Below are 25,389 nucleotides of genomic sequence, written 5' to 3' on the forward strand. Positions count from 1 at the left end.
CTGAACTCGATGGTTCGCTGCGCTGCGCCGGCCGCTCTAGCAACCCCTGGCTGTCACGCTTTGGTTTCCGGCTCCGTTCTGGCGGGTCTGAGCGCTGCGACTCCCAGAGAAGAGCTCTGCACGTGGAGAAGATCGGGGACTCCGCGACCCTGCCCTCCGGTCCCTCATGTTCGAAGAGCCTGAGTGGGCCTCGGCGGCCCCAGTAGCCGCGGGCCTCGGGCCCGTAATCTCACGACCTCCTCCTGCGGCCGCCTTGCAAAACAAAGTGAGTGACCCTCAGAGGCGATGGGAGCTGTTTTAGGCCGCGAAGCAGACGCTGGTGGATCCCAGCGCTGTGTGTATTGCAGGGAGGGACACCTGTGGCACCGTTGAGGGCGAGTCCTGATCTAAAGATCCGAGAATTTCCAAAAGAAACTGACGTTGGGTCAGAGAGAGTTGTTGAGTAGAAGCTGGGGAAGCGAAGAGGGTTCTTCAGACAGGGAAAAGTACGTACAAGGGCCCTGGGGCAAGACAGCATGTTCTGTTAGAGTCACACACACAAGTGATCCTTGTGGTTGGAATACAGAGTAAATGAGAAGGGATGCTGTTCAAGTTCAAGAGGTAGATTAGAAGTTTTGCATATATTAGAAGCCAATGAAAGGTTTTAAGCAATGGAATTATTTCTTCAGATTTGTATTTTGAAAGGGTCATTGGTTACAGTGTGGAGGATGGATTGGAGAAAGTAAGAGTTGTCAGTATCATTGTTCAAGGGAGGGTGTGGGAAACTTAGAATCAAGGTAAGTGCCTGGCCTAGGATTACCCAGTAGGACTGCAACACAGAATCAGCCTTCTCGACAGTACACCTTCTCCTTTGAGCCTCTCAGATGTGAGGGCCGTACTTCCTCAGGCTTTTCTTAGGCTTCAGTCTGCCTCCAACTTGGAATCGACCTACTTTGTTTCCTCTTTTTTCATCCCCTAGCCCCATTACCATTGTCCAAGCCGCTGGCCTCTCTGCAATTTCTCCCCTTCCGTTTTTTTTCTACACTGCAGCTAGAGACATGTTAAATATTTAATATACGTGTGTGATCATGTACCTCCTGTTCAGAAACCTCCTTACCTCTTTTGGGAATGTATCAACTGGAGGCAAAAGCTCAAGGTGAAGGGTTGGAACTCCTGGTCTCTGGCCTTGGTCTTGTTGCTTGTGGCCTTAGCACTTTCCTTTGGGAAAACCTCTATTAACTCATTTACACATTGAAGAAAGTGGGATAGGTGGTTTCTCTGCTCTCCAGCTTCCCAGAAGTTGGGGTGGTGACGTGAAAGTTCTTCTGGGTTCTGGCAGGCTTGACTGGGAAGAATTCAGCTGCTTCTGCTAGTCTGAATCAGGTCGACATCTCTCCCTTCTTATTCTCCAGGCCTCATCCATTCTCTTTAGGCCCACTGTCACCCCTTGTTTTCCCCCAGGGCTCCAAGTGCCGCCAGCTCTTGGCCACATTACGGGCCCTAGAGGCAGCATCTCTTTCCCAGCATCCCCCCAGCCTACCTAGCAGTGACTCTGAGGAGGACGAGGAGGAAAGGAAGAAGAAATGCCCCCAAAAGGCATCGTTTGCCAGTGCCTCTGTTGAAGTAGGGAAGAAAGGGAGGAAGAAATGTGAAAAACAGGGCCCACCTTGCAGTGACTCTGAGGAAGAAGTGGAAAGGAAGAAGAAATGCCACAAACAGTTTCTTGTTGGCAGTGACTCTGCTGAAAAAGAGAAAAGAAAGAGGAAGTGCCAGAAACATGCCCCTATAAATTCAGCTCAGCACCTGGATGGTGTTGACCAAACAGGTACCATTGGATGTGTATATGTCTGTGTGTCGGGGCGGGGGTAGGGAGTAGGTCAACTGATTCTACATACAACAGAGGTTATTGACTGCCATTAGGATTGAGGTTAATGGTGTACTCAGGCAATAAGAAGTACTTTTATGCAGGCCACAGTCACTGTTTCAAAGACAGAGGTATGGCTGGGATGACTTGCCATGACCTGAATGTAAGAGATTTTGCCTCAGGTGCACCTTCCCATCTCCCTCCCTGCAGGTCCCAAAGCCTGGAAGGGTAGTACTACAAATGATCCACCGAAGCAAAGCCCTGGGTCCATTTCCCCTAAACCCCCTCGTACATTAAGCCGCAAGCAGTGGCGGAACCGGCAAAAGAACAAAAGAAGACATAAGAACAAGTTTCGGCCACCTCAGGTGCCAGGCCAGGCTCCAGCTGAGGCCCCCACAGAGAAGACAGAGGTGCCTGCTGTTTCCAGGACAGACAGCCATGAGGCTCGGGCAGCGGATTTGCGAGCCCGCATGGCACAGCGGCTGGATGGCGCCCGATTTCGCTACCTCAATGAACAGCTGTACTCAGGGCCCAGCAGTGCTGCACAGCGTCTCTTCCAGGAAGACCCTGAGGCTTTTCTTGTCTACCACCGCGGCTTCCAGAGCCAGGTGAAGAAGTGGCCACTGCAGCCAGTGGACGGCATCGCCAGGGATCTTCGCCAGCGGTGAATGGGGGTCAGGCACTGTGAGAAGCCATGTGGTGGGTCAGTAATAGGCTCAGATCAGACCAATATGTGACCCTTGCCTTCCACTCTCAGGCCTGCATCCCTAGTGGTGGCTGACTTCGGCTGTGGAGATTGCCGCTTGGCTTCAAGCATCCGGAACCCTGTGCATTGCTTTGACTTGGCTTCTCTGGATCCTCGGGTCACTGTGTGTGACATGGCCCAGGTAAACTTATATGTTATCTGGCTTGTGCTCTAGGCCCAACCTCCGTATGCTAATCTCTAACCCTTCCTTCCCCTTTCCCATCCTGGTGTCTCAGTGCTGGCTTTCTTCTTCTGCACTGTGTGCTATATACAAGACTCTCACTCTCCACAGGTTCCTCTGGAGGATGAGTCTGTGGATGTGGCTGTGTTTTGCCTTTCACTGATGGGAACCAACATCAGGGACTTCTTAGAGGAGGCAAATCGAGTACTGAAGCCAGGGTAAGAGCCCCCAGGACACAGATGTATGTATGTATGTGTGCATGCATGGGTCTGTGCATTTACACAGAACTTTCTGTCCTTCTCAGGGGTCTCCTGAAAGTGGCTGAGGTCAGCAGCCGCTTTGAGGATGTTCGGACCTTTCTTCGGGCTGTGACCAAGCTGGGCTTCAAGATTGTCTCCAAGGTGAGGACCCCAAGAAGTCTATACCTGTTTTTGTCTCATGTGGCCCTTTTCAGGATACTGGTGTTCAGAAAGGAGGCTTCATGCACAGGAACAGACATTTTGCTCCCCAACGGAGGTGGGAGCCCTGGGAAGCTTTCTGAGCAGAGGCAGTACATAGAGGGAGGTGTTTTAAGGAGTTGGGATGAGGATTTGGTTCTCACTGGGTCTTTTCTGCCCCTAGGACCTGACCAACAGCCATTTCTTCCTGTTTGATTTCCAAAAGACTGGGCCCCCTCAGGTAGGACCCAAGGCTCAACTTTCAGGCCTGAAGCTTCATCCATGTCTCTACAAGCGCAGGTGACCTCTGGATCTTCCTTGAAAGGGGAGGCAGAGCTCAAACTCCAGGCTCAGAACTGTGAAGACTACTTCCAGCCTGGCTATAAGCCAAGACCTGGTTCCTGGTGGACCCCGAGGACAAAGTGTGATAAAACCTCTGACTCAGCCGGGCACGTTGGCTCATGCCTGTAATCCCAGCACTTTGGGAGGCCAAGGCAGGTGGATCACGAGGTCAGGAGATCAAGACCATCCTCCTGGGTAACATGGTGAAACCCCGTCTCTACTGAAAATAACAAAAATTAGCCGGGCTTGGTGGCGGGCGCCTGTAGTCCCAACTATTTGGGAGGCTGAGGCAGGAGAATGGCGTGAACCTGGGAAGCAGAGCTTGCAGTGAGCTGAGATTGAGCCACTGCACTCCAGCCTGGGTGACAGAGCGAGACTTTGTCTCAAAAAAAAAAAAAAAAAACCTCTCAGACTTGCTGTCCTGAAGCCTTCTTGGTTATAATATGCATAAAGTCACTGGGGCTAGCTAAACGATAAAGAGTTTATTGTGAGAACATGGGGATATCTGTCTGTTTCATGACACTTTAGGTGTCATGAAAATTAGATGGTTTGGAATTCAAGGCATCTTTAGGTTTGGCTTCTCTTTCCAAGTAAGAAGCCACATGGCCTTTCTGTCCTGCTATCTCCACTCTGCTGTCATCTGATCTGTCTACAGATAAGCTTCCTCTGCTCACTCATAGTTTCTGCTCCTTCAGCTTCAGTTTGCCCAGGCCTTTAAGGTTGCAGACAGGCAGCTGTTGCTGCTTGACTCTGAGGCAACTGGTAGTCCGCCAACATCCTGGCTCAACACGTCAGTCTGAGCCACTAACTTGAGACTGTTTGGATGTCCCTGTACTGAGCATTTCTAGTGGTTTATCTTTCCCCTCTCCCCTCATCTCCATCTTTGGAACCATATAGCATCAAGGCACTCCCAACACGTATTATCCTGTGGGACTTTGGAATGTTTATGGCTGAGAGCACGGATTTTTGGAATCAGGTAGACCTGGATTTAATTCCTGGCCTGCTACCTAGAGGCACTTAAAGTCATTTAATCTCTGTGTATCACATTCCTCATTTGGAAAATGGTAGAATTTCTGTCTTGCAAGGTGGTTGTGTGGATTAACTGGGGAAATTTGTAGCCAGGGCTGGGAACATAGGAGGTGCTCAGTAAACTAGCTATGACTATTATATGTTGTAAGCCTTATTGTTTTTTGAAGATGTTCCCTAGGCTAGTTGGAGGCTGAGGGGTAAAGAATGGATTTGTTGACTAAGGAAGCCTCTGGGAGAGGCTAGGCCTTTCAGCAGGCTTACTTCATAGGCTATTTAATGACTCTTAATAGATTCTGAGCTTCTGTCCTTAGAGGGGTAGTGAGGGAGCTGGGTCTCTGTTCGTAAACAACTTGTTGATGCCGTGTGGGGTTCGGGGCATTGGGCTGTTCATTGGTGGAAGAGTCTGTCCATTGTTTCTGCCTTGCAGTGGAATCAGATCAGCATGTCCTGGGAAAGCTAAAAGCAAGGTGCTGAGGGAAGGTGAGTTTGAATGATAGATTCTAGGCCTCCCCGAAAAGATATCTGCCATGTGTCTAGGTGTAAAGATATGGCCTCTTGTACTTGCTTCCAGGAATACCTGACAGTACCCCTCGGGAGATCATAGGTTCTATGGCCCTAAAGCCAGTTGAATGCCTTTAATAAGGGGATGGAGGTTTTGAAACAGGCTGTAGGCCAGAGGGCATGTTTGGAGGCTGGGCTGTGAATCATTAAACAGGCACTGCACAGTGCCTCTACACATACTGTTCTTTCTGCTGAATACTCATCTGACTGGCAATTTGCTCACCTTTCCAAATAACCTAGTTGTTTCCTATTCTACTCCCAAAGCAAAATCAATTCTTCATCTGTACTCTCAAAGTACTATGTGAAGAGTGCTACTTCAGCTTCTAAATATTGCATTGTGATTCGTTTGTGCATTTGGCTGTAGTTTTCTCAAGCCGTATTCATCTTTATATTCCCAAAGCTTGTCATTTGAGATATAGCCAGTGTACTTATTCCCCTAGGGAGAGATAAGGAATGACAGGGTCCAGCTGAGTGGGATGGATGAGAACAGGGGTGTTATAGAAACCCAGGTTCTAGGGCACAAGATGAGGGCACTGTTGACTAGTCATGATGGAAGAAGTAGGCAGACAGGAGAACTTCATTAGGTAGAATTGGTGGGATGCCGAGGATGGTAAGAGAGGAATCTGAAGTAAGTTCCAGGGTTCTGGCTTGAGCAACTGTGGGTAGGCTGGTGATGCCATTCAGAGTGTTGGATTTCAAGAAGTGGGACATGCGTGAGATCTGTACTAGGGGTCTGGGAATCAGCAGCCTAGACGTGGTAATTAAAGTCAGAATAGATGAGATATTCAGGGTAAGACAATAAGAAGAGAAAATGGCTCAGAATAAAATGAGGAACCTGTCATGGATGGATAAAGGAAAATGAACCAGTAAAGGTGATGGAAGAGGAGAAGGTTCACCCAGAGATGTAGGAGTAAAACCAGGAGAGTTATTGTTATTATTTTTTTTAAGACAGAGTCTTGCTCTGTGGCCCAGGCTAGAATGCAGTGGCATGATCTTGGGTCACTGAAACCTCTGCCTCCTGGTTCAAGCGATTCTCCTGCGTCAGCCTCCCGAGTAGCTGGGAATACAGGCTGAAGTCACCATGCCCAGCTAATTTTTGTATTTTTAGTAAAGACGGGTTTTCACCATGTTGGCCAGGCTGGTCTCGAACTCCTGACCTCAAGTGATCGGCCTGCCTCAGCCTCCCAAAGTTCTGAGATTACAGGCGTGAGCCACCACGCCCAGCCGATTTTTTTTTTTTTAATATGGGAGGATGGGCAGGTTGTTAGCTGTCGAGTGCTGTTGAGATGAGAGAGAACTTAGAATGTAGTGGGGTAAGGATTGCTGAGTGATGTGGAGGGCGTGTTTGAGGTAAATGGGAGTGGTAAGAGGTTGCTCCATTGTGAAAACCCTCTTCCGGAGTTCCTGATAGGGCCCCAGAAGTTCATTTCTGGTTGCTTTGATTTTTTTTTTTTTTTTCAGGAAGCAGGAAGCCAATTTATCATTTGAGAGTGAGAATGGGGGAGAGGAAGTATCTTCCAGGCCCACAGGGCACAGAAATACCCAGTCAGGCCAGACTGATTTATCTCCTTACCTCTCCTCATCACTTGGGCCCAGAACAATCAGCAGTGATTAGGTAGAGAGGAGCTGAGGAGAGCAAAGAGCATACCAATCCCTCCTCCCTTTCCCAGTGCAGGCTTCTAGACTTAACTGGGGCAGAGCTGGGAGGGGAAAAAAAGATTTAAACCTGCAACAGGTGCAGATTATTGTTACACAGGATTAGACATTCTAATTGAGATGCTTGCTCCTTAAACTGATCACAGGACTATCAAGAACATCACAACCTAGCTGCAACTTTTCTCCATAGCAGGGAGAGTACCTCCCAGTGATTAAAATTTGGAGGGGTGGTAAGAGACAAGAATAAAATTGGGTTTGGTTATCCGTGCCTCATGCTTGTTCAGCATCCCTTTTAGAGTTCTCCGAATAACTAGTTACTGCTTCTGCAGTTACTGGTGTGCTCCAGCTTCTGTTCCCATAATATAGTCCTAAGGGAACACAGTTCTAAAATAAACAACATGATCTTGGCAGAGACATCGCTCAGCTCCAAACCCAACCATTTATGTAATTGCACAAAACTCTCTACAGCTTTTCACAGATACCAGTAATTAGAACCTTTCATCCGTAAGTCATCCTCCTTCCAGGTGAATTCTCATCCAGGTGAATTCTCTGACCAGCCATCTGGTTTTAGGATACCCAACTCCTGCAGTAACTGCCTTACTGGTCTAATTGCTTCTACTCCTGTCCCCAAAGCAAGTAATTTTCCACACAGCCATGTGATCTTTTTAAAATGCAAATCAGCTTATGTCACTTCTCTGCTTAAAGTCCTTCAATGGATTCTCACTGCCTCGAGAACAAAAGACAAACTCTTCAGGCCCTGTGTGATCTTGCCCAGGCCTCCATCACCATCACCATCTGCATCTTAACCCACTCCTCCCCTTTCACAAAACTCCAGCCACACAGACTTGCTTTTTATTCCTCAAGCTTTCCAAACTGTTTGTACTGAGAGTCTTTGCACGTGCTCCATCTTCCTTGAATACTGTTTCCCCAGTGAGCTCATTTTCATCTTCCTTCATACCACTATTACCTTTGCTTCTGTGGAAGAAACTGGCCAGATGCTCACCGAAATGTCCTCTTTGTGGACACAGGTAAACTGCGTTTCCCAGTTCCATGCATCTAGGTATGTGTGAGCAGTTCTCACCAGTGGAAAACGAGTGGAAGTGATGTTTCAATACTAGACCAAGGCAGTTAAAGGGTGGCTGAGCCGTTTCCATATTCTCTTCCTCCTTCCTCTTCAAGGTAACCTTGAAGCACATGTTTTGACAGTGTTGGAGTCATAGCATAGAAGAAGTCTGAATATCTGAGTTACTATTTAGACCGTAACAGCTACTTGACCAAGAACATCCATGTTGGACTTTGAACAAGAAAATAAACCTGATTACATTCTGCTCGTGAGTTTTGAGGGTGTTTTAGCAGTTATTATATACACTGGATATATCTTCTATGGTATCCTGTCCACCTTACTCTTGACCACAATACCCTCTTTGTTTCCTTCAGGGTGTTTCAAATATTTAATTATCTTGCTAGATGCCAGTCAACACTTTCTATTTGTCCCATGAATTTCAAATCAGGGGAAAACATATACTCCCAATAGGGAGTTGAGATACTCTTAAAATCAGTCATTGTGTCTGTGACCGGAAAAACAAATCCCACTAAAGAATGTCCTAAGCAGATTATTATTTTTTTTTTGTCATATAACCTGGAGTTAGGTGACTTGGCATTGGTTCAGGAGCCGAAGGATGTTAGGGATGAGGTCTCTGTAGTTTTCCTGTCTCACAGTCACAAAATGAAGTGTTATTGATTAAGCAGGGATGCCCTACTTAGTATTAGACTTCTTGGAAGTCTCCCTAATTGCCACAGCCCCTATCTTTTTGGCTTCATTTCAAGGGTCCTTCTACATTGTTAATACTCTGGTATAAATAAGTTCCATTATTCCCTATAACATGACTGAAACCAATCTAAAGTATTAACATTTTAAATATGTTTTTGGGAGCTACTCAGCTACTAGGGAGGCTGAGGTGGGAGGATTGCTTGAGCCCAGGAGTTTCAGGCTGTAGTGAGCTATGGTTGTGCCACTGTACTCCAGCCTGGGTAACTGAGATCCTGTCTCAATAAATAAATAAAACAAGTATATGTATAATATATAATATTACAGATACATACGTATGTATGTATGTTTTTCATCCCCACCCTTTGCCACATCTCGGGGACCTGCCAGCAGCTCATCCAGTTTAAAGCTGCTGTTCCTCTACCTCAGTGGTTTGGGAGAACATGGTCATTATTTCACTCATTCTTTACCTCCTCTGTCTCTTCTAGGATTGGAATGGGGGAGGGCATATTAGAGGATAAAGTCTCAACTTATGTGATTAATGTACCATTGGTGTGTTCTGTGCAGACAAGCATTTAAATGTTGACTCCTGTTTGAGCTATTGGGGTTCTCTGGAGCTCTCCATGAGGACTGGAGCACTAACTGACTTTGATTGCCTCTTTTTGATGCACAGCCCACACTGCCCTTCAGCTCTTCAGCCCCTGACCCTGACAATGTATCCACAGCCTCCTTGTGCTAAAGTGCCTCACCCTCGTACACAGCCCTCCTGGGAATGGTCCCAGCAAACCCTCAAGACTGGTTACCTTTCATGGAACCCACAGGAAATGCATACATATTTGTCCTGCCAAACTATAAGTGCAACCCAGCCAGCAGCTTGCTTTTCTCACACTGCCTTGTCCCAGCCAGCCTGACTCATATATGTGAGAAGTGCCAGTCTCTATAATTCACATGGCTCCAGATCCTCATAAGTGATTGAGGTTATGTTCTCCCAAGAATCCTCTGTGCCACATTCCACTCTGGTGGCCAAATGGAGATGGGTCTGTACATTTCTGAGCTTAGCAAGTCTTTATCTAGAGAATGTAATGCTGAATGAATGTAATGCCTCTCCCTCACATGGAAACACTAATATCTACAAATGGTTCTGTTGGAGCCCTCCTCACTCAGGAGGGCTCTACTAGAATGAAGGGAGCATACTATTCCTTTGTCTTGCAGGGAGAAGTTATCCCTATTCCTAAAGATTCCCATCAATGAATCTTTTATTTCTAATCTCATATACAATAGAAAGTGTAGCAGTCTTCTGGATCAGCTTTACTATCTTAGAATAAACTTCATGTGGATGTATCTAGTACCTTTATTTGGAATGTGTTGGTTCCTATCACCTCTTGTCATCAGTTTCGATATGTTATCCAAAGATCTTAGGCAACTGAAAAACTCTAACTTCCTCTTTTATACAGATATTCTTATTAAATGTGAAGTTTCCTTTTTTGTGTGTGCTTTATTTCTATGGAGTATTGTCTACAAATCTTGTCTTCTTTTTAAAATCACTCAACTGTGTTTTTTAATATTCATTCATGTTATCAGTCAGGACCCAGTCAGGAAAATAGAAACCACACTAAGTATTTCAAGAGGAGGGCTTTTAATACAGAGACTTAATTACGAGTATTAGAAGACTAAAAGAGTAGAAAGAAGTTGCTGTTGTAATTCAAAAATTAGTAACTGCAGAAATCAGAATATTCCAAGGCCTGGGAAAACAAAAGGGAAGAGGTGATGTGATTACCAGAAACCAGGAGCTCAGAGAAGGGGCCTTCTTTGACTGATATTGACTTTTATGGGAGAAGCTCCCTCTGGGTATCTTGGTGCTTATACAAACTCTGAGGAAAGGCATGGCCCTGAGGGTGGGAAAGCAAGGGATGACTGATCTCAGACTGCCAAGTGGGTAGTCAGACTGCTGCTAATATCTCTGAGATGTGTGGCAAGCTTGTTGAGTGCAGAACTAGCTAGTAGAAGCCAGATGTCTGCAGCTGAGAACATGTGACAACTGGAAAACAGGAATGAAGTCTCCTCTCTTTCAGGTTTTCTTTAGGGCATCCTATTGGCAGACCCTAACAGGAAATTTGGCAATGGATTCTGGGAAATGTTTGTAGAATCCCGGCTACAGCAACACAGCCAGAATGTTGGGGTGTGGGTGCGTAGGGGAGGGTATTGGGGGAGTTGCGGGGGGAGATATGGAGAGGCTAGCAGCTGGAAAAAAATATATATAAAAAACCAGTGTAATCCATGTAGCTGGTCATCTAGTTTGTTGCTTCCATCAGCTGCAGGAGTATTCCATAGTATGCATCCACCATAGTAAATGTATCCATTCACCTGGTTGCCTCAAATTCTTTGCTACCTGGAGAAATTAAAACCCCTGAAGCTAGGGTTCTGAGTACAAGATCAGTTCCACCAATTAGATTTCTTCATTTGAGATTTGGGAGGTAAAGGCTGTCTTTCTGCTGTTGTGGTTGTTGCTGCTGGAAAGCAAGTTTATGTAGATACTGAGCTTTCTGCAACAGCTTTCCAGCTTTGAAAACCTGCAGCATTCCCACTGAGGCCGAGAACAAAATGAGGATGCCTACTGTGATAGGTTAAGTTCAACCTAGGACTGGACATTCAACAGGTAAAATAAATCTACTCTGTAACAGTATAAGTTTGACTACAATAAATTGGTTAAGAAAAAAAATTGACCAGGCGTGGTGGCTCATGCTTGTAATCCCAGCACTGTGGGAGGCCAAGGTGGGCGGATCATGAGGTCAGGAGTTCGAGACCAGCTGGCCAACATGGTGAAACCCCATCCCTACTAAAAATACAAAAATTAGCTGGGCTCTGATGATGCATGCCTGTAATCAGGAGGCTAAGGCAAGAGAATTGCTTGACCCCAGGAGGTGGAGGTTGCAGTGAGCTGAGATCGCACCACTGTACTCCTGCCTGGGTGACCGAGCAAGACTCAGTCTCAAAAAAAAAAAAAAGAAAGAAAAGTTATTGGAAGGATAGCAATAAGTAATTCACAGAACTGTGAAGTCTGGAGGTGAGGCGTGAAACAGACGGGAATCAACAGAGGATGAACCACTGCAAAATCTAAGGTAACATATTAGAATCAGTCTAGTAAGCATGGCACTGCTGGCACCACTGCTATTGGTCTTTTCTCTTGCTCTTGGTACACAGATTAATGAGAATTCTCAATTAATGAGAATTGAGTTAATCCTCCTAAGTTCATGACACTACGTTAGGATCAGTCCATGAAAGGCCCCTCTCCTGTTCTTTTATTTGTTCCCTTCATTCCTGATTTGCACATCAATCAGTTCCTCTTGTGTTCCCCCACAGTGCATTTGTTATATGTCCCTAGACACATACGCGTCTTTGGCAACATATATGGTGGTTTTGATGCGTGTATGTTGTGACGGAGACTTACCAGCTGTTTCTAATACCCATTTTCTTCCTAGGAAATCAGCTGGACTGTATTCCCTAGCTTCCCTTATAGTTAAGAGTGGCCATGTAATTGAATCTAACCAGTTGGATGGTAGTGAAACTAATGTATGTTATTGCCAGACTTGGTTCCTTAAATTTTCTTATGCATAGTCCCTCATATCATAATCAAATTGCTGAGAGCCAAAGATAAAACACTGAAAATAATAGAAAGACACATGTACAGAGAACAAGGGTATGACTTACAAGCCAATGTCTCATCAAAAAACAATGGAGGACAGATGATATTGGAATGACATATTCAAAGTGCTTAAAAAGGAAAAAGTATGTCAAACAAGAATTCTATATCAAGCAGTTTTGTTGCCTGGACTCAACATGAAAACAAGATAAAGACATCTTGAATAGGGCGGGAAAGAATAAAAACAAGACATTTATTGCTAACAGACCTGCATTACAAAAAATTAGGTTCTTTGGGCTAAGGAAAAATGGTACCAGATGGTAACTCAGATCCACAGAAAAAAATAAAAAGCACCTGAAATGGCAAATATGTGAACAAATATAAAATTTCTCTATTTTCTCTTCCTATTTCTTTAAAATACATAGGACTATTTAGAAAAAGTATACCACTTTTGTATTGGACTTATATATTGATTATATATACAAGGCAATAGCTCAGAAGGTGGGGTGGGGTGGGGGAATTTATTGGAGTCATATTGCTGCAAGTTTACTATATTTTACCTGAAACAACTTATATTATTACCCCTAAGTGGACTGCAATGAGTTAAAGATTTATAGTGTAATTCCATTAAAATATAATGTGGGAGGATTGCCTGAGGCCAGGAGTTTGAGACTAGCCTCAGCAACATAGTGAGAACCTGTCACTACAAATAATAATAATAATAATGATCAGAGCTCTCACCTCAATAACCTAGGAAAAAGATAGCAAAAAAAATCCAAAGCAAACACAAGGAAGGAAATAATAAAGATAACAGAAATCCATAAAATTAGAAACCGAAAAACAGTAGAGCAAGCCAATGAAACAAAGGGCTGGTTCTTTGAAAAGATCAATAGAATTACAAACCTCTAACAAGACTGAAAAAGGAGAATAAGAGAAAAGACAAATTGCCAATACCAGAAATTAAGTATCACTGTAGACTGTACAAACATTAAAAAGTAAGGGAATACTGCAAAACCTCTATGCACATGTTTTTGACAGTTTAGATGCAATGAAACAACTCCTCCAAACACAAAGTACCACAACTTATGCAATATGAAATAAATAATTTAAGTTGCCCTGTAACTATTCAGGAAATTAAATCTGTAATTTAAAAATTCCCAAGAAAAAAAACTCCAGGCCCTGATAGTTTCACTGGGGAATTTTCCCAAATGTTTAAAGAAGAAATAACACTAATTCTATAAAATGTTTTTCAGAAAATAGAGGAGAACACCAACAATTCGTTTTATGAAGCCAGTATTACTCTGATACCAAAACCAGAAAGAGATGGTATAAACAAACAAAACTGCAGACCAGTATCTTTGATGAATGTAGACACAAAGTTCTTAACAAAATAGAATGCAACAATATGTAAAAAAGAATTATACCTTATAACCAAGTGGTGTTTATTCTAGGGATGGTTCAATAATAGAAAATAAATCAATGTAATCCATCATATTTTAAGGTTAAAGAAGAAAAAAAATTACAGGATAATATCAATAGATGCAGGAAAAAGTACTTAATGAAATATAATACCCATTTATGATGAAAACTCTCAGAAAACTAGGAATAGAGGAAAACTTTTTTAACTCCATAAAGACCGTCTATAAAAATACATACAGCTATTATTACACTTAATGGTGAAAAACCAGATGCCTCTCCATTAAGATTAAAAAGAAGGCAAGGATTTTCACACTCATCACTCTTACTGAGTTTAATATAGTGCTAGAAGTTCTAGCCAGTGCAATAAGGCAAGAAAGAAATAAAAGGTGTATAAATTAGAAAAGAAGAACTAAGCTGTCCCTATTTGCAGATGACATGTTTGTCCACATAGAAAATCCCAAGGAATCTACAGAAAATTTTTAGAATTAATAAGTCAGCCGCACACAGTTGCTCACGCCTGTAATCCCAGCACTTTGGGAGGCTGAGGCAGGCAGATCACGAGGTCAAGAGATCGAGACCATCCTGGCCAACATGGTGAAACCCCGTCTCTACCAAAACTACAAAGATTAACAAGGCATAGTGGCATGCACTTGTGGTTCCAGCTACTCAGGAGCCTGAGGCAGGAGAATCGCTTGAACCTGGGAGGCGAAGGTTGCGGTGAGCCGAGATCGAGCCATTGCACTCCAGTCTGGGCAATGAGAGTGAAACTCTGTCTCAAACAAACAAACAAAAATAAGTCAGTTCAGCAAGATTGCAAAATACAAAATAAACATAAAAACAAAATACAAAACTGTATTTCTATATACTGGAAGTGCACACATAAAAATAAAATTCCATTTACACTCACTCAAAAAAAATACTTGCTGTAAATCTAACAAAACGTATAGAACTTCTATACTGAAAACTGTACAACACTGATGAAAGAAAACAAAGATCTAAATAGAGAAAAACAAAGATCTAAATAGAGAGAAACAAAGATCTAAATAGAAAACAAAGATCTAAATCCATGTATATGGATTGTAAAACTCAACATAGTAAAGACATCAATTATCCTCAAACAGATAAAGAAGTCTAACAATTCATAATCCCAGACAAGATTTTTTTGTAGATTAAGAAAAGATTATTCTAAAATTTATATGGAAAGGTAAGGGAATGAGATAGCTAAGATTTTGAAAAATAAGAATAAAGGGAGGAATGAATCTACCCAACTGTAAGACTTACTGTAGTTACAGTAATCAAGATTGTGTAGTATTGGTGGAAGGAAAGAGACAGATACATAAATCAATAGGATAGAGAACTCAGAAATAAAGCCACACAAATATGTCTAACTTATTCCTTTTTTTTTTTTTTTGACACAGGAGATTCTATAACTTTTAATTAACTGAACTGAATGGGTACACATTTATTAAAGCATTATAAAAAACTAGAACAATAATCATGTCATAATCTACAAATATGAATGTTGTTTTTAGAATGGCTACTCCATATCCCTTTATTCGGATATATTATAATCTAACTAATACTATATTATTGGATATTTGTTTTCTCTGATTTTTGTAAATGTTCATGTTCTCTGCAATCAATATCCTTTATACATACATGTTTAAGGACTTTTTTTTTTTAATCAATTCTTTAGGGAAAAAAATCTTGTAGGTGGATTTACTGGATCAAAGGCTATGTACAATTTTAAAGCTTTTTTATATGTGTCGCTAAATTGCCTTCCAGACTAATTGAACAGATTTAAATTCTCATCAGCAGTGTCTGAGATTGTCATGGGAAAACTTTTCAATGAAGTAAGGCCAATTGATCTATAGCACTTTTGGTTCCTGAGAATGTCTAATAAAAGCAAAATAACAAACAAAACAAACTATTTCCCAATGCAGTGCTTCATAACCCAGATGCACCCATTTCCTACTCCTTATGTTATTTCTTACTTTCTTCCAATGTCTACTTTCTTTTTAATTTTTAATTTTTATGAGTATGTAGTACATGAATATATTTATGGGGTACATGAGATATTTTATTACAGACATACAATGCATAGTAATCACATCAGGGTAAATGGAGTATCCATCACAGCAAGCATTTATCCTTTTTTCTTTGTGTTACAAACATTCCAGTTATACTCCTTTAGCTATTTTAAAATGTACAATAAATTTTTGTTGACTGCAATCACCCTGTTGTGCTATCAGATACTAGATCTTATCATTCTAACTATGAATATATTTTTGTACCCATTATCCTCATTTGTCTGTCCACCCCCTGCACTGACCACCACTATCTTTCCTATTTTTCTACTCCTTATCTCCATGAGTTCAATTGTTTTAATTTTTAGCTCCCACAAATGAATGAGACCGTATGTTACAGGATCTTTGGGGTGTTGTTTTTCTGTCCAGAAACTTTTGTGGCCAGTATCTCCTTTGCCCAAGTTTTGCTTGGGCCCTCTGGGCTCATTTCACCCACTCAGCCTGGCAGGTTGCACTTGGCTCACGCTGCTGGCCTGGGTCCCATGCCTGTCAAGAACAAGTCAGGCATGGAATGGCAAGGGGTGTGTGAGCAAGCACAGGGTCTGGCTACTGCACACAGTCAGACATGCTGGCTGCTGCAGCAAGACAAGCAGCTCCAGTTGCCAGCACAGGTGCCAGCTCTCTGCGACTCTGCAGCCAGACCAGATGCACCGCCAGCAGCTTCCACGGCTGGCACCAGGGAACACATTGGTGCCCGGAAGCTTGGAGACGCCAGGAATTGCAGGGTCCAAGAGAGAGGGTCACAGCCCTGGCTTGGGGAGCTCCCAGATCTGGGCTTTTTGAAGGGCTGCAGCTCTTCTTTCCTTCTCTTTGCCTCCAGTGTGGTGAGCCAGGGGCATGTCTGAGCACTGTTTGTGTTACAGCTCTTTTAGCCTCGCCCTTTGGTGGGTCCCGAGTTTTTGTCCTGCGACCAGGAAGAATGAGGTATGCAGACAAGTGGGGAGTGAGCAAGACAAAGAGGAGCTTTATTGAGCAATAGAACAGCTCAGAGGAACCCCGCAGCGGGCAGCTCCTTTCTGCAGCCAGGGTATCCCAACCTCCTAGCAGAGAGGGTAGCTCCTCTCCACTAGGCCAGTCATCCCAACAAATGTTCAGCTCTCAGCAGAGAGGTGACCCCCAGTTGGTCCATAGCGACCATGGGCTGGCCGGGAAAAGCGCCACGAGTTCCCACTCCTGTAAGTGGGACTGGCAACCCAGACCCCAGCCTTCAGGCCCTCACCCAGGACCTACCCACTTCTGCCCAGGAACCTGTCTGCCTCCTGCTACCGTTCATGGCGCCCAGGCTATAGGTGCCAAGGGGCGCCTGCAGGCCAGCACCAAGCTGCTCTCAGCCCCTCCCTCAGCTTCCCTCCTATGCTTGTTGGTGCCCAAAGCCCAGAGGGGGCCGAGGAAGCAGGGGGCTGGCGTGGCAGCTCTGCCCTGAGCATGTGCACACCCGGCCGGGCCATGACATAACAATGTCTGGGCTTGGCCCCGACTGTGCTGTGAGATCGGAGAAGTGCCGACAGCAGGGAGAAGCCACGCAAGGAGACCAGGGCTCCTGCCTGCTCTGTGGAGCGCAAGGCCCAGATCTATAGCCTTGGTTTGGGTGGTTGCAGCTGTGCCCAGAAGGGCGGGGCTCCCGCCTGCTCCTGGTCCTGAGAGCACAGGGATGCCTGGGTCCACAGCTGTGGCTTGGGCGGCTGCAACAGCACCTGGGGAGCTTCCGCTGGCTCCATGAAGCACGCAGCCCTGGCTGTGCCTCCCTGTGCAGCCAGAGTGATGGCAGCGGCCGCTCCAGACGGCCTTTCTGTGCCTGGCTTATATCACTTAATATCTGTCCTCCAGGTGACAGGATCTCATTCTTTCCTATAGCTGAATAGTATTTCATTCTGTATATGTGCCACATTTTCTTTATCTATTCGTCTTTTGATGGACACTTAGGTTGCTTCCGTATCTTGGCTATTGTGAATAGTGCTGCAATAAACAGGAGTGTAGATACATTTTCCATATACTGATTTGTCTTTTTTCGGGAGAGGGGTATATACCTAGCAGTGAGATTTCTGGATCATATGGTAGTTATTTAGTTTTTTGTGGAACCTGCATACTGTTCTCCACAACGCTTGTATTAATTTACATTCCCTCCAACACTATACAAAAGTTTATTTTCTCCCCATCGTCACCAGCATTCATTATTGCCTGTCTTTTGGATAAAAGCCATTTTAACTGAGGTGAGATGATATCTCACTGTAGTTTTGATTTGCATTTGTCTAATGATTAATGATGCTGAACACCTTTTCATTTACCTGTTTGCCATTTGTATCTCTTCTTTTGAGAAATGTGTATTAAGATCTTTTGCCTGTTTTTAAAATCAGATTATTAGATTTTTTCTTTTTTTTTTTTTTTAATTTTCTTTTTGAGATGGAGTCTCTATCGTCCAGGCTGGAGTGCAGTAGCACGATCTCAGCCCACTGCAGCCTCCACTTCTCAGGTTCAAGCAATTCTCATGCCTCAGCCTGCCTAGTAGCTGGGATTACAGGTGTGCGCCACCATGCCTGGCTAATTTTTGTATTTTTTTAAGTAAAGATGAGGTTTCACCATGTTGGCCAGACTAGGTCTCGAACTCCTGACCTCAGGTGATCTGCTTGCCTCAGCCTCCCAAAGTGCTGGGATTACAGGTGTAAGCCACCATGCCTGGCCTAGATTTTTTTTCTATTTTTTTGGGAGGGATGGGGCAGACAGAATCTTGCTCTTGTCACCCAGGCTGTAGTCCAGTGGCACAATCTCGGCTTGCTGCAACCTCCACCTCTCAGGTTCAAGCAATTCTCCTACCTCATACTCCCAAGTAGCTAGGATTATGGGCACCTGCCACCACGCCTGGCTAGTTTTTGTATTTTTAGTAGAGATGGGGTTTCACCATGTTGGCCAGGCAGGTCTTGAACTTCTGACCTCAAGCAATCCACCCGCCTCAGCCCCCCAAAATGCTAGGATTACAGGTGTGAGCCACTTCACCCGACCAATTTTTTTTTTCTTAGAGAGTTGTTTGAGCTCCTATGTATTCTGATTATTAATCCTTTGTCAGATGGATAGTTTGCAAATATTTTTTCCCATTCCATGGTTTGTCTTTTCACTTTGTTGATTGTTTCTTTTACGGTGCAGAAGCTTTTTAACTTGATGTGATCCCATTTGTCCATTTTTGCTTTGATTGCTTGTGCTTTTGGGATATTACTCAAGAAATCTTGGCCAAGACCAATGTCCTGGAGGGTTTCCACAAAGTTTTCTTTCATTAGTTTCATAGTTTGAGGTCTTAGATCTAAGTCTTTAATCTATTTTGATTTGATTTTTGTATATGGCAAGAGAGAGGAGCCTAGTTTGATCCTTTTGCATATGTATATCCTGTTTTCCCAGCACTATTTATTGACGAGACTGTCTTTTCCCCAATGTATGTTCTTGGCACTTTTGTCAAAATGAGTTTACTGTAGATGTATGGATTTATTTCTGGGTTCTGTATGCTATTCCATTGGTCTATGTGTCTGTTTTTTTTTTTTTTTTTTTTTGCCAGTACCATGCTGTTTTGGTTATTATAGCTCTGTAGTATAATTTGAAGACAGGTAATATGATTCCTTCAGTTTTATTATTTTGCTCAGGATGGCTTTGTCTCTTCTGGGTCTTTTGTGCTTCTATATGAATTTTAAGATTATTTTTCGATTTCTGTGAAGAAATGTCACTGGTATTTTGATAGGGATTGCAGTGAATCTGTAGATTGCTTTGGATAGTATGGACATTTTAACAATATCAATTCTTCTAATCCATGAACATGGAATATCTGTCAATTTTTTTTGTGTGTCCTCTTCAGTTTCTTGCATCAATGTTTTCTAGTTTTCATTATAGAGATCTCTCACTTGTTTGGTTAAGTTTATTCCTAGGTATCTTATTTTATTTGTAGCTATTGTAAATAGGATTACTTTCTTGATTTCTTTATCAGATTGTTTGTTGTTGGCATATAGAAATGCTACTGATTTTTGTATGTTGATTTTACATTCTGCAATTTTATTGAATTTGTTTTTCAGTTCTAATAGCTTTTTGGTGGAGTCTTTAGGTTTTTCCAAATATAAGATAATATTATCTGCAAATATGGATAATTTGATTTCTTCCTTTCCAACTTGGATGCCATTTATTTTTTTCTCCTGTCTGATTACTCTAGGTAGGACTTCTAGTACTATGTTGAATGACAGTGGTGAAAATGGGCATCCCTGTCTAGTTCCAGATCTTAGAGGAAAAGTTTTCAGTTTTTTCCCCATTCAGTATACTAGCTGTGGGCCTATAATATATGGCTTTTATTATGTTTAGGTATGGTCCTTCTATACCCAGTTTTTGGAGGGTTTTTTTTTTTTTTTTTTTGACAAAAGGATGTTGAATGTTATCAAATGTTTTAAAAGCATCAATTAAAATGATCCTATGGTTTTTGTTCTTCATTCTGTTGATATGATATATCACATTCATTGATTTGCATATGTTGAACCATCCTTGCATCCCTGGGATAAATCCCACTTGGCCATGATGAATGATCTTTTTAATGGGGTGTTGAATTAAGTTTCCTAGTTTCCTAGTATTTTATTGAGGATTTTTGCATAAATGTTCATCAGTGATATAGTTTCCTTTTTTTGATGTGTCTTTATTTGATTTTGCTATCAGGGTAATACTGGCTCACAGAATGAGTTTCAAAGTACTCCCTCCTCTATTTTTTTTTTTTTTTTTTTGAATAGTCTGAGTAGGATTCATATTAGTTCTTTAAATGTTTTGTAAAATTAGTCAGTGCAGCTGTTGGGTCTCATGCTTTTCTTAGCTGGAAGACTTTTTATTATGGCTTTGATTTCATTACTTGTTATTAGCCTATTTAGGTTTTGGATTTCTTCATGATTTAGTCTTAGTAAGTTGCATATCTCTAGGAATTTATGTCTTCTAGCTTTTCCAATTTATTGGCATTTAGTTGCTCATGGTAGTCTCTGATGATCCTTTGAATTTCTGTGGTATCAGTTGTAATGACTCCTTTTTTGTCTGATTTTATTTGGGTCTTCTCTCTTTTATTCTTAGTCTGGCTACACATTTGTTGACTTTGTTTATCTTTTCAAAAAACCTGTTCATTTTATTGATCCTTTGTATTTTTAAAATTTGAATCTCATTTATTTCTGCTTGATATTTATTATGTCTTCTTTTAATTTTCTGTTTGGTTTGCTTTTACTTTTCTAGTTCTTGAAGATGCATCATTAGGTTGTTCATTTGAAGTTTTTCTACTTTTTTGATTAGGTGCTTATTGCTATAAACTTTCCTCAGTACTGCTTTTGTTATATCCCATAGATTTTGGTCTGTTATATTTCCATTTTCATTTGTTTCAAATATTTTTAATTTTTTTTTTCGTATTTGTTGATCCACTGGCCATAAAGCATATTATTTAATTTCCATGTGTTCATATAGTTTCCAAAGTTCCTCCTATTATTGATTTTATTCCATTGTGGTCAAGGAAGATACTTGATATTATTTCACATATTTTTTGAAGTTACTAAGGCTTGTTTTATGGCCTAACATATGGTTTATCATTGAAAATAACCCATGTGTTGAGGGGAAGAATATAATATGTATTCTTCAGCCATTGGATGAAATGTTCTGTAAATATTTATAAGATCCGTTTACTCTATAGTGCAGATTAAATCTGATATTTCTTTGTTGATTTTCTGTCTGGATGACCTGTCTAATGCTGAAACTGGGGTAATTAAGTCTTCAGCTGTCATTGTATTGGAGTCTATCTCTTTAGTTCTAATAATATTTGCTTTATATATCTGGGTGCTCCAGTGTTGGGTGCATATATGTTTACAATTGGTATATCCTCTTGCTGAATTTACCCCTTTATCATTATGTAATGACCTTCTTTGTCTTGAAATCTATTTTGTCTGATGCAAATATTGCTACTCCTGCTCTTTTTTGGTTTCAATTCGCATTGAATATCATTTTCTCTTTGTTTATTTTTAGTCTATGTGTGTCTTTATAGGTGAAGTGTGTTTCTTACAGGCAAAAGATTATTGGGTCTTGTTTTTTCATCTGTTCAGCCATTCTATGTCTTTTGATTGGAGAGTTTAGTGCATTTACATTCAATGCTATTATTGATAAAGACTTACTCCTGTCATTTTGTTATTTGTTTTCTAGTTGTTTTGTGATGCTTTCTTCCATCTGTCCATCCGTCTTCCTTTTTGTGAAGGTGATTGTCCCTGGTGGTATTTTTTTTTTTCTTTTTTTTGAGACGGAGTTTCACTCTTGTTGCCCAGGCTGGAGTGCAATGGCATGATTTCAGTTCACTGCAACCACTGCCTCCCAGGTTCAAGTGATTCTCCTGCCTCAACCTCCCAAGGAGCTGAGATTACAGGTCCATGACACCATGCCCAGCTAATTTTGTATTTTTAGTAGAGATGGGGGTTTCACCATGTTGGCCAGGCTGGTCTTGATCTCCTGATCTCAAGTGATCCACCCACCTCAGCCTCCCAAAGTCCTGGGATTACAGGCGTGAACCACTGTGCCTGGCTTTTAAATTTTTTTCTTGTGTTTCCTCTGTGTATTTTCAAATAGCCTATCTTCAAGTTCACTAATTCTTTCTACTGCTTGATCCATTCTGCTGTTGAAAGACTCTATTGCATTCTTCAGTTTGTCAATAGAATTTTTCAGCTCCAGGATTTCTGCTTGATTCTTTTAAATTATTTTACTCTCTTTGTTAAATTTATCTGATAGGATTCTGAATTCCTTCTGTGTTACTTGGATTATTATTATTATTATTTTTAGCTTTCTCAAAACAAGCTATTTTGAATTCTCTGTCCAAAAGGTCACATATCTCTCTTACTCCAGAATTTGTCACTGGTGCCTTATTTAGTTTGTTTGGTGATGTCATGTTTTCCTGGATGGTCTTGATGCTTATGGATGTCCATCAATGCCTGGGCATTGAAGAGTTAGGTATTTGTTGTAGACTTTGCAGTCTGGGTTTATTTATACCCATCCTTCTTTGGAATGCAATTCAAATATTCAAAGAGAATTTAGTATTGTGATCAAAGTCTTTGGTCACTGCAGCCATATCTGCATTAGTGAGAACCCCCAGCCCAGCAATGCTGTGGCTCTTGTAGATTCATAGAGGTACCACTTTGATGGTGTTGGGTAAAATTCATGAGAATTCCCTTGATTACGAGGCAGAGACTCTTGTTCTCTTCTCTTAATATCCCACAAGCAAACAAAGTCTTTCCCTCTGTGCTGAGCTGCTTGGAGCTGGAGAAGAGGTGACACAAGCACCCCTGTAGCCACCATCACTGTGATTATGCTGGGTTACACCTGAAGCCAGCACAGCACTGGGTCTTGCCCAAGGTCTGCGGTGACTACTGCCTGGTTACCGCTGATGTTTCCTCAAGGCCCAATGTCTCTACAGTCAGCAGGTGGTGCATCTAGCCAGGTTTATTGTCTTCCCTTCAGGGTGGCAAGCTACCCCTCAGTCCAGAAATACCATCCAATGGCTGGGGCCTGAAGTCAGGAATCTTAGTAATATACTTGGTGGCCTGTTCTACTATGGCTGAGCTGGCACACAAGCCATAAGACAAGTTTTTCCCACTCTTTCCTCTCCTTTCCTGAAGCAGAAGGGGCCTCTCCCTGTGGCCACCACTACTTCAAGCCTGCAGCAAGTACTGCATGGCTAACACTGTTGTTCATTCAAGGTCCAAAGGCTCTTCAGTCAGCTTGTGGTGAATGCGCCAAGCCTGGATCTCTCCCTGCAGGGCAAAAGACTCCCCTCTGGTCCAGGGCAGGTCAAGAAATGCATCCAGGAACCAAGGCCTGGAATCAGGAACCCCAGGAACCCGCTTAGTACTCTACCTCACCCTGGCCAAGCTGTACCCAAGTCACAAGACAAAGTCCCCTTTATTCTTCCCTCTCCTTTCTTCAAACAGAAGGAGTCTCTCCCCATGGCCACCACAGCTAGAAATGTGTTGGGTCACCCCTGAAACCCTCACAGCACTGGGCCTCACTGAAGACCCCTGGGTAAGTACTGCCTGGCAACCACTGAGGTTTATTCAAGGCCCAAGAGCTCTTTAGTCAGCAGGTGATGAATTCTTCCAGGGCTGGGTTCTTCCCATGAAGGATGTGGGTTCCCTTCTGGCCCATGGTGTGTCTAGAAATGTTGTCTGGAAGATAGGACATGAAATGGGGATCTCGGGACTCCTCCTCGTGCTCTATTCTACTGTGGCTGAGCTAGTGTTCAAGTTGCAAAACAGAGTCCTCTTTACTTTCCCCTCTCCTCTCCTTAAGTGGAAGGAAAGAGTCTCTCCCAGATCTGCAAACTGCACTGCCTGTGGTTGGGGAACATGTAATGCAAGCACTCCTTTGGTTGCCTCAGCTGGTGTCTCACTAGGTCATGTACACCCCAAGTCCACTGGCTCTAAGCCCAGCACAGCACCAGGACTTGCCCAGAAATTGCAGTCCTTGTGGCCTAGGCGGCCTTTCAAGTTTGTTTAGGATACAGGGCACTTTAGCCTATGGTCGTGGGGCTTGCCAGAACTCAGGTTCCAGCCACTGGGATGGACAATTCCCCTCTGACTGGGGCTGGTCTAAATTCTCCCTTCATGGGCACTGGCTGGATTCTGTTTGTGCTGTTTCCCACCCAGATTGGCAGCACTGAGTTCCAATGAAAGGTCCCACAATCACTCTGCTCTCCTTCCACCAAGTGCGCAGATTCTCTCTCTGTGCCAGCTGGCCACAGAAAATAAATAGAAATAATGAAAATACAACAAAGCAAAAGGTGTGAGATGCAGCTAAAGAAATGTTAGAGAGTAATATATAACTTTAAATGCTTATATGGGAAACAAAAAACACCTAAAATCGGCCAGGTGCGGTGGCTCATGCCTGTAATCCCAGCACTTTGGGAGGCCAAGGTGGATGGATCACCTGAGGTCAGGTGTTCGAGACTAGCCTAGCCAACATGGTGAAACCCCATCTCTGCTAAAAATACAAGAATTAGCCAGGCATGGTGGCACACGCCTGTAATTCCAGCTACTGGGGAGGTTAAGGCAGGAGAATCGCTTGAACCCAGGAGGTGGAGGTTGCAGTGAGCCCAGATCGCATCACTGCACTCCAGCCCAGGCAACAGAGAGAGACTCTGACTCTGTATTTAAAAAAAAAAAAAAAAAAAAAAAACCTGAAATAAATAATCTAAGTTTCCACATTAAGAAACTAGAAAAAGAGAAAATTAAAACAAAAATAAGTAAAAGAAAGGAAATTTAAAAAGATAAAAGTTGAAAGCAATAAAATAGAAACTGGAGAACCAATAGAGAAAATCAATGAAATACAAAGCTAATTTTCTGAAAGGATCAATAGAATTGACAAATCTTCTATTTAGATTGATCAAAAATATGAAGACTGAAAATATGAATGAAAGTAGGGACATCCCAATAGATCCTACAGATATTAAAAGGATAATAAGGGACTATTATTAACAACTTATACCAGTAATTTCAAAAACTTAGGTTTCATCTAAGATAAAATTTTTGAAAATACCACAATGGACTCAGAAAGAAGTAGAAAACCTGATAGCCTTGTATCTACTAAAGAAATAGAATTTGTAATTAAAAACCTCTCTCTCACACACACACACACACACACACACACACACACACACACACA

General features: G+C 42.5%; 1 protein-coding gene across 2 annotated transcripts; it reads left to right on the forward strand.

The window, feature by feature from the left end:
• Positions 1–57: 57 nt before the first annotated feature.
• On the forward strand, positions 58–8,125 carry RRP8 (ribosomal RNA processing 8). 2 transcript variants are annotated; one of them, XM_005578782.5, is made up of 7 exons: positions 58–265; positions 1,441–1,804; positions 2,054–2,507; positions 2,601–2,730; positions 2,881–2,987; positions 3,074–3,170; positions 3,391–8,125. In XM_005578782.5, the coding sequence occupies exons 1-7, from the start codon at positions 167–169 to the stop codon at positions 3,508–3,510; spliced, it is 1,371 nt and encodes a 456-aa protein (XP_005578839.3). In that variant the 5' UTR covers positions 58–166; the 3' UTR covers positions 3,511–8,125. The 2 variants fall into 2 exon arrangements, with proteins under 2 accessions (XP_005578839.3, XP_073870589.1); XM_074014488.1 differs by lacking the exon at positions 1,441–1,804 and having other exon boundaries at positions 3,391–3,958.
• The last annotated feature ends 17,264 nt before the right edge of the window (positions 8,126–25,389 follow it).

This window comes from Macaca fascicularis, chromosome 14 (assembly GCF_037993035.2).
Source record: "Macaca fascicularis isolate 582-1 chromosome 14, T2T-MFA8v1.1".
Lineage (NCBI taxonomy): Eukaryota > Metazoa > Chordata > Mammalia > Primates > Cercopithecidae > Macaca > Macaca fascicularis.

Bases quoted from the DNA above. Each gene is read 5' to 3' on its own strand.
- RRP8 (XM_005578782.5), top strand. From the start codon at position 167: ATGTTCGAAGAGCCTGAGTGGGCCTCGGCGGCCCCAGTAGCCGCGGGC. The intron at 2,508-2,600 runs GTGAATGGGGGT...TTCCACTCTCAG, and splicing joins GCCAGGGATCTTCGCCAGCG to GCCTGCATCCCTAGTGGTGG. The intron at 2,731-2,880 runs GTAAACTTATAT...CACTCTCCACAG, and splicing joins CTGTGTGTGACATGGCCCAG to GTTCCTCTGGAGGATGAGTC.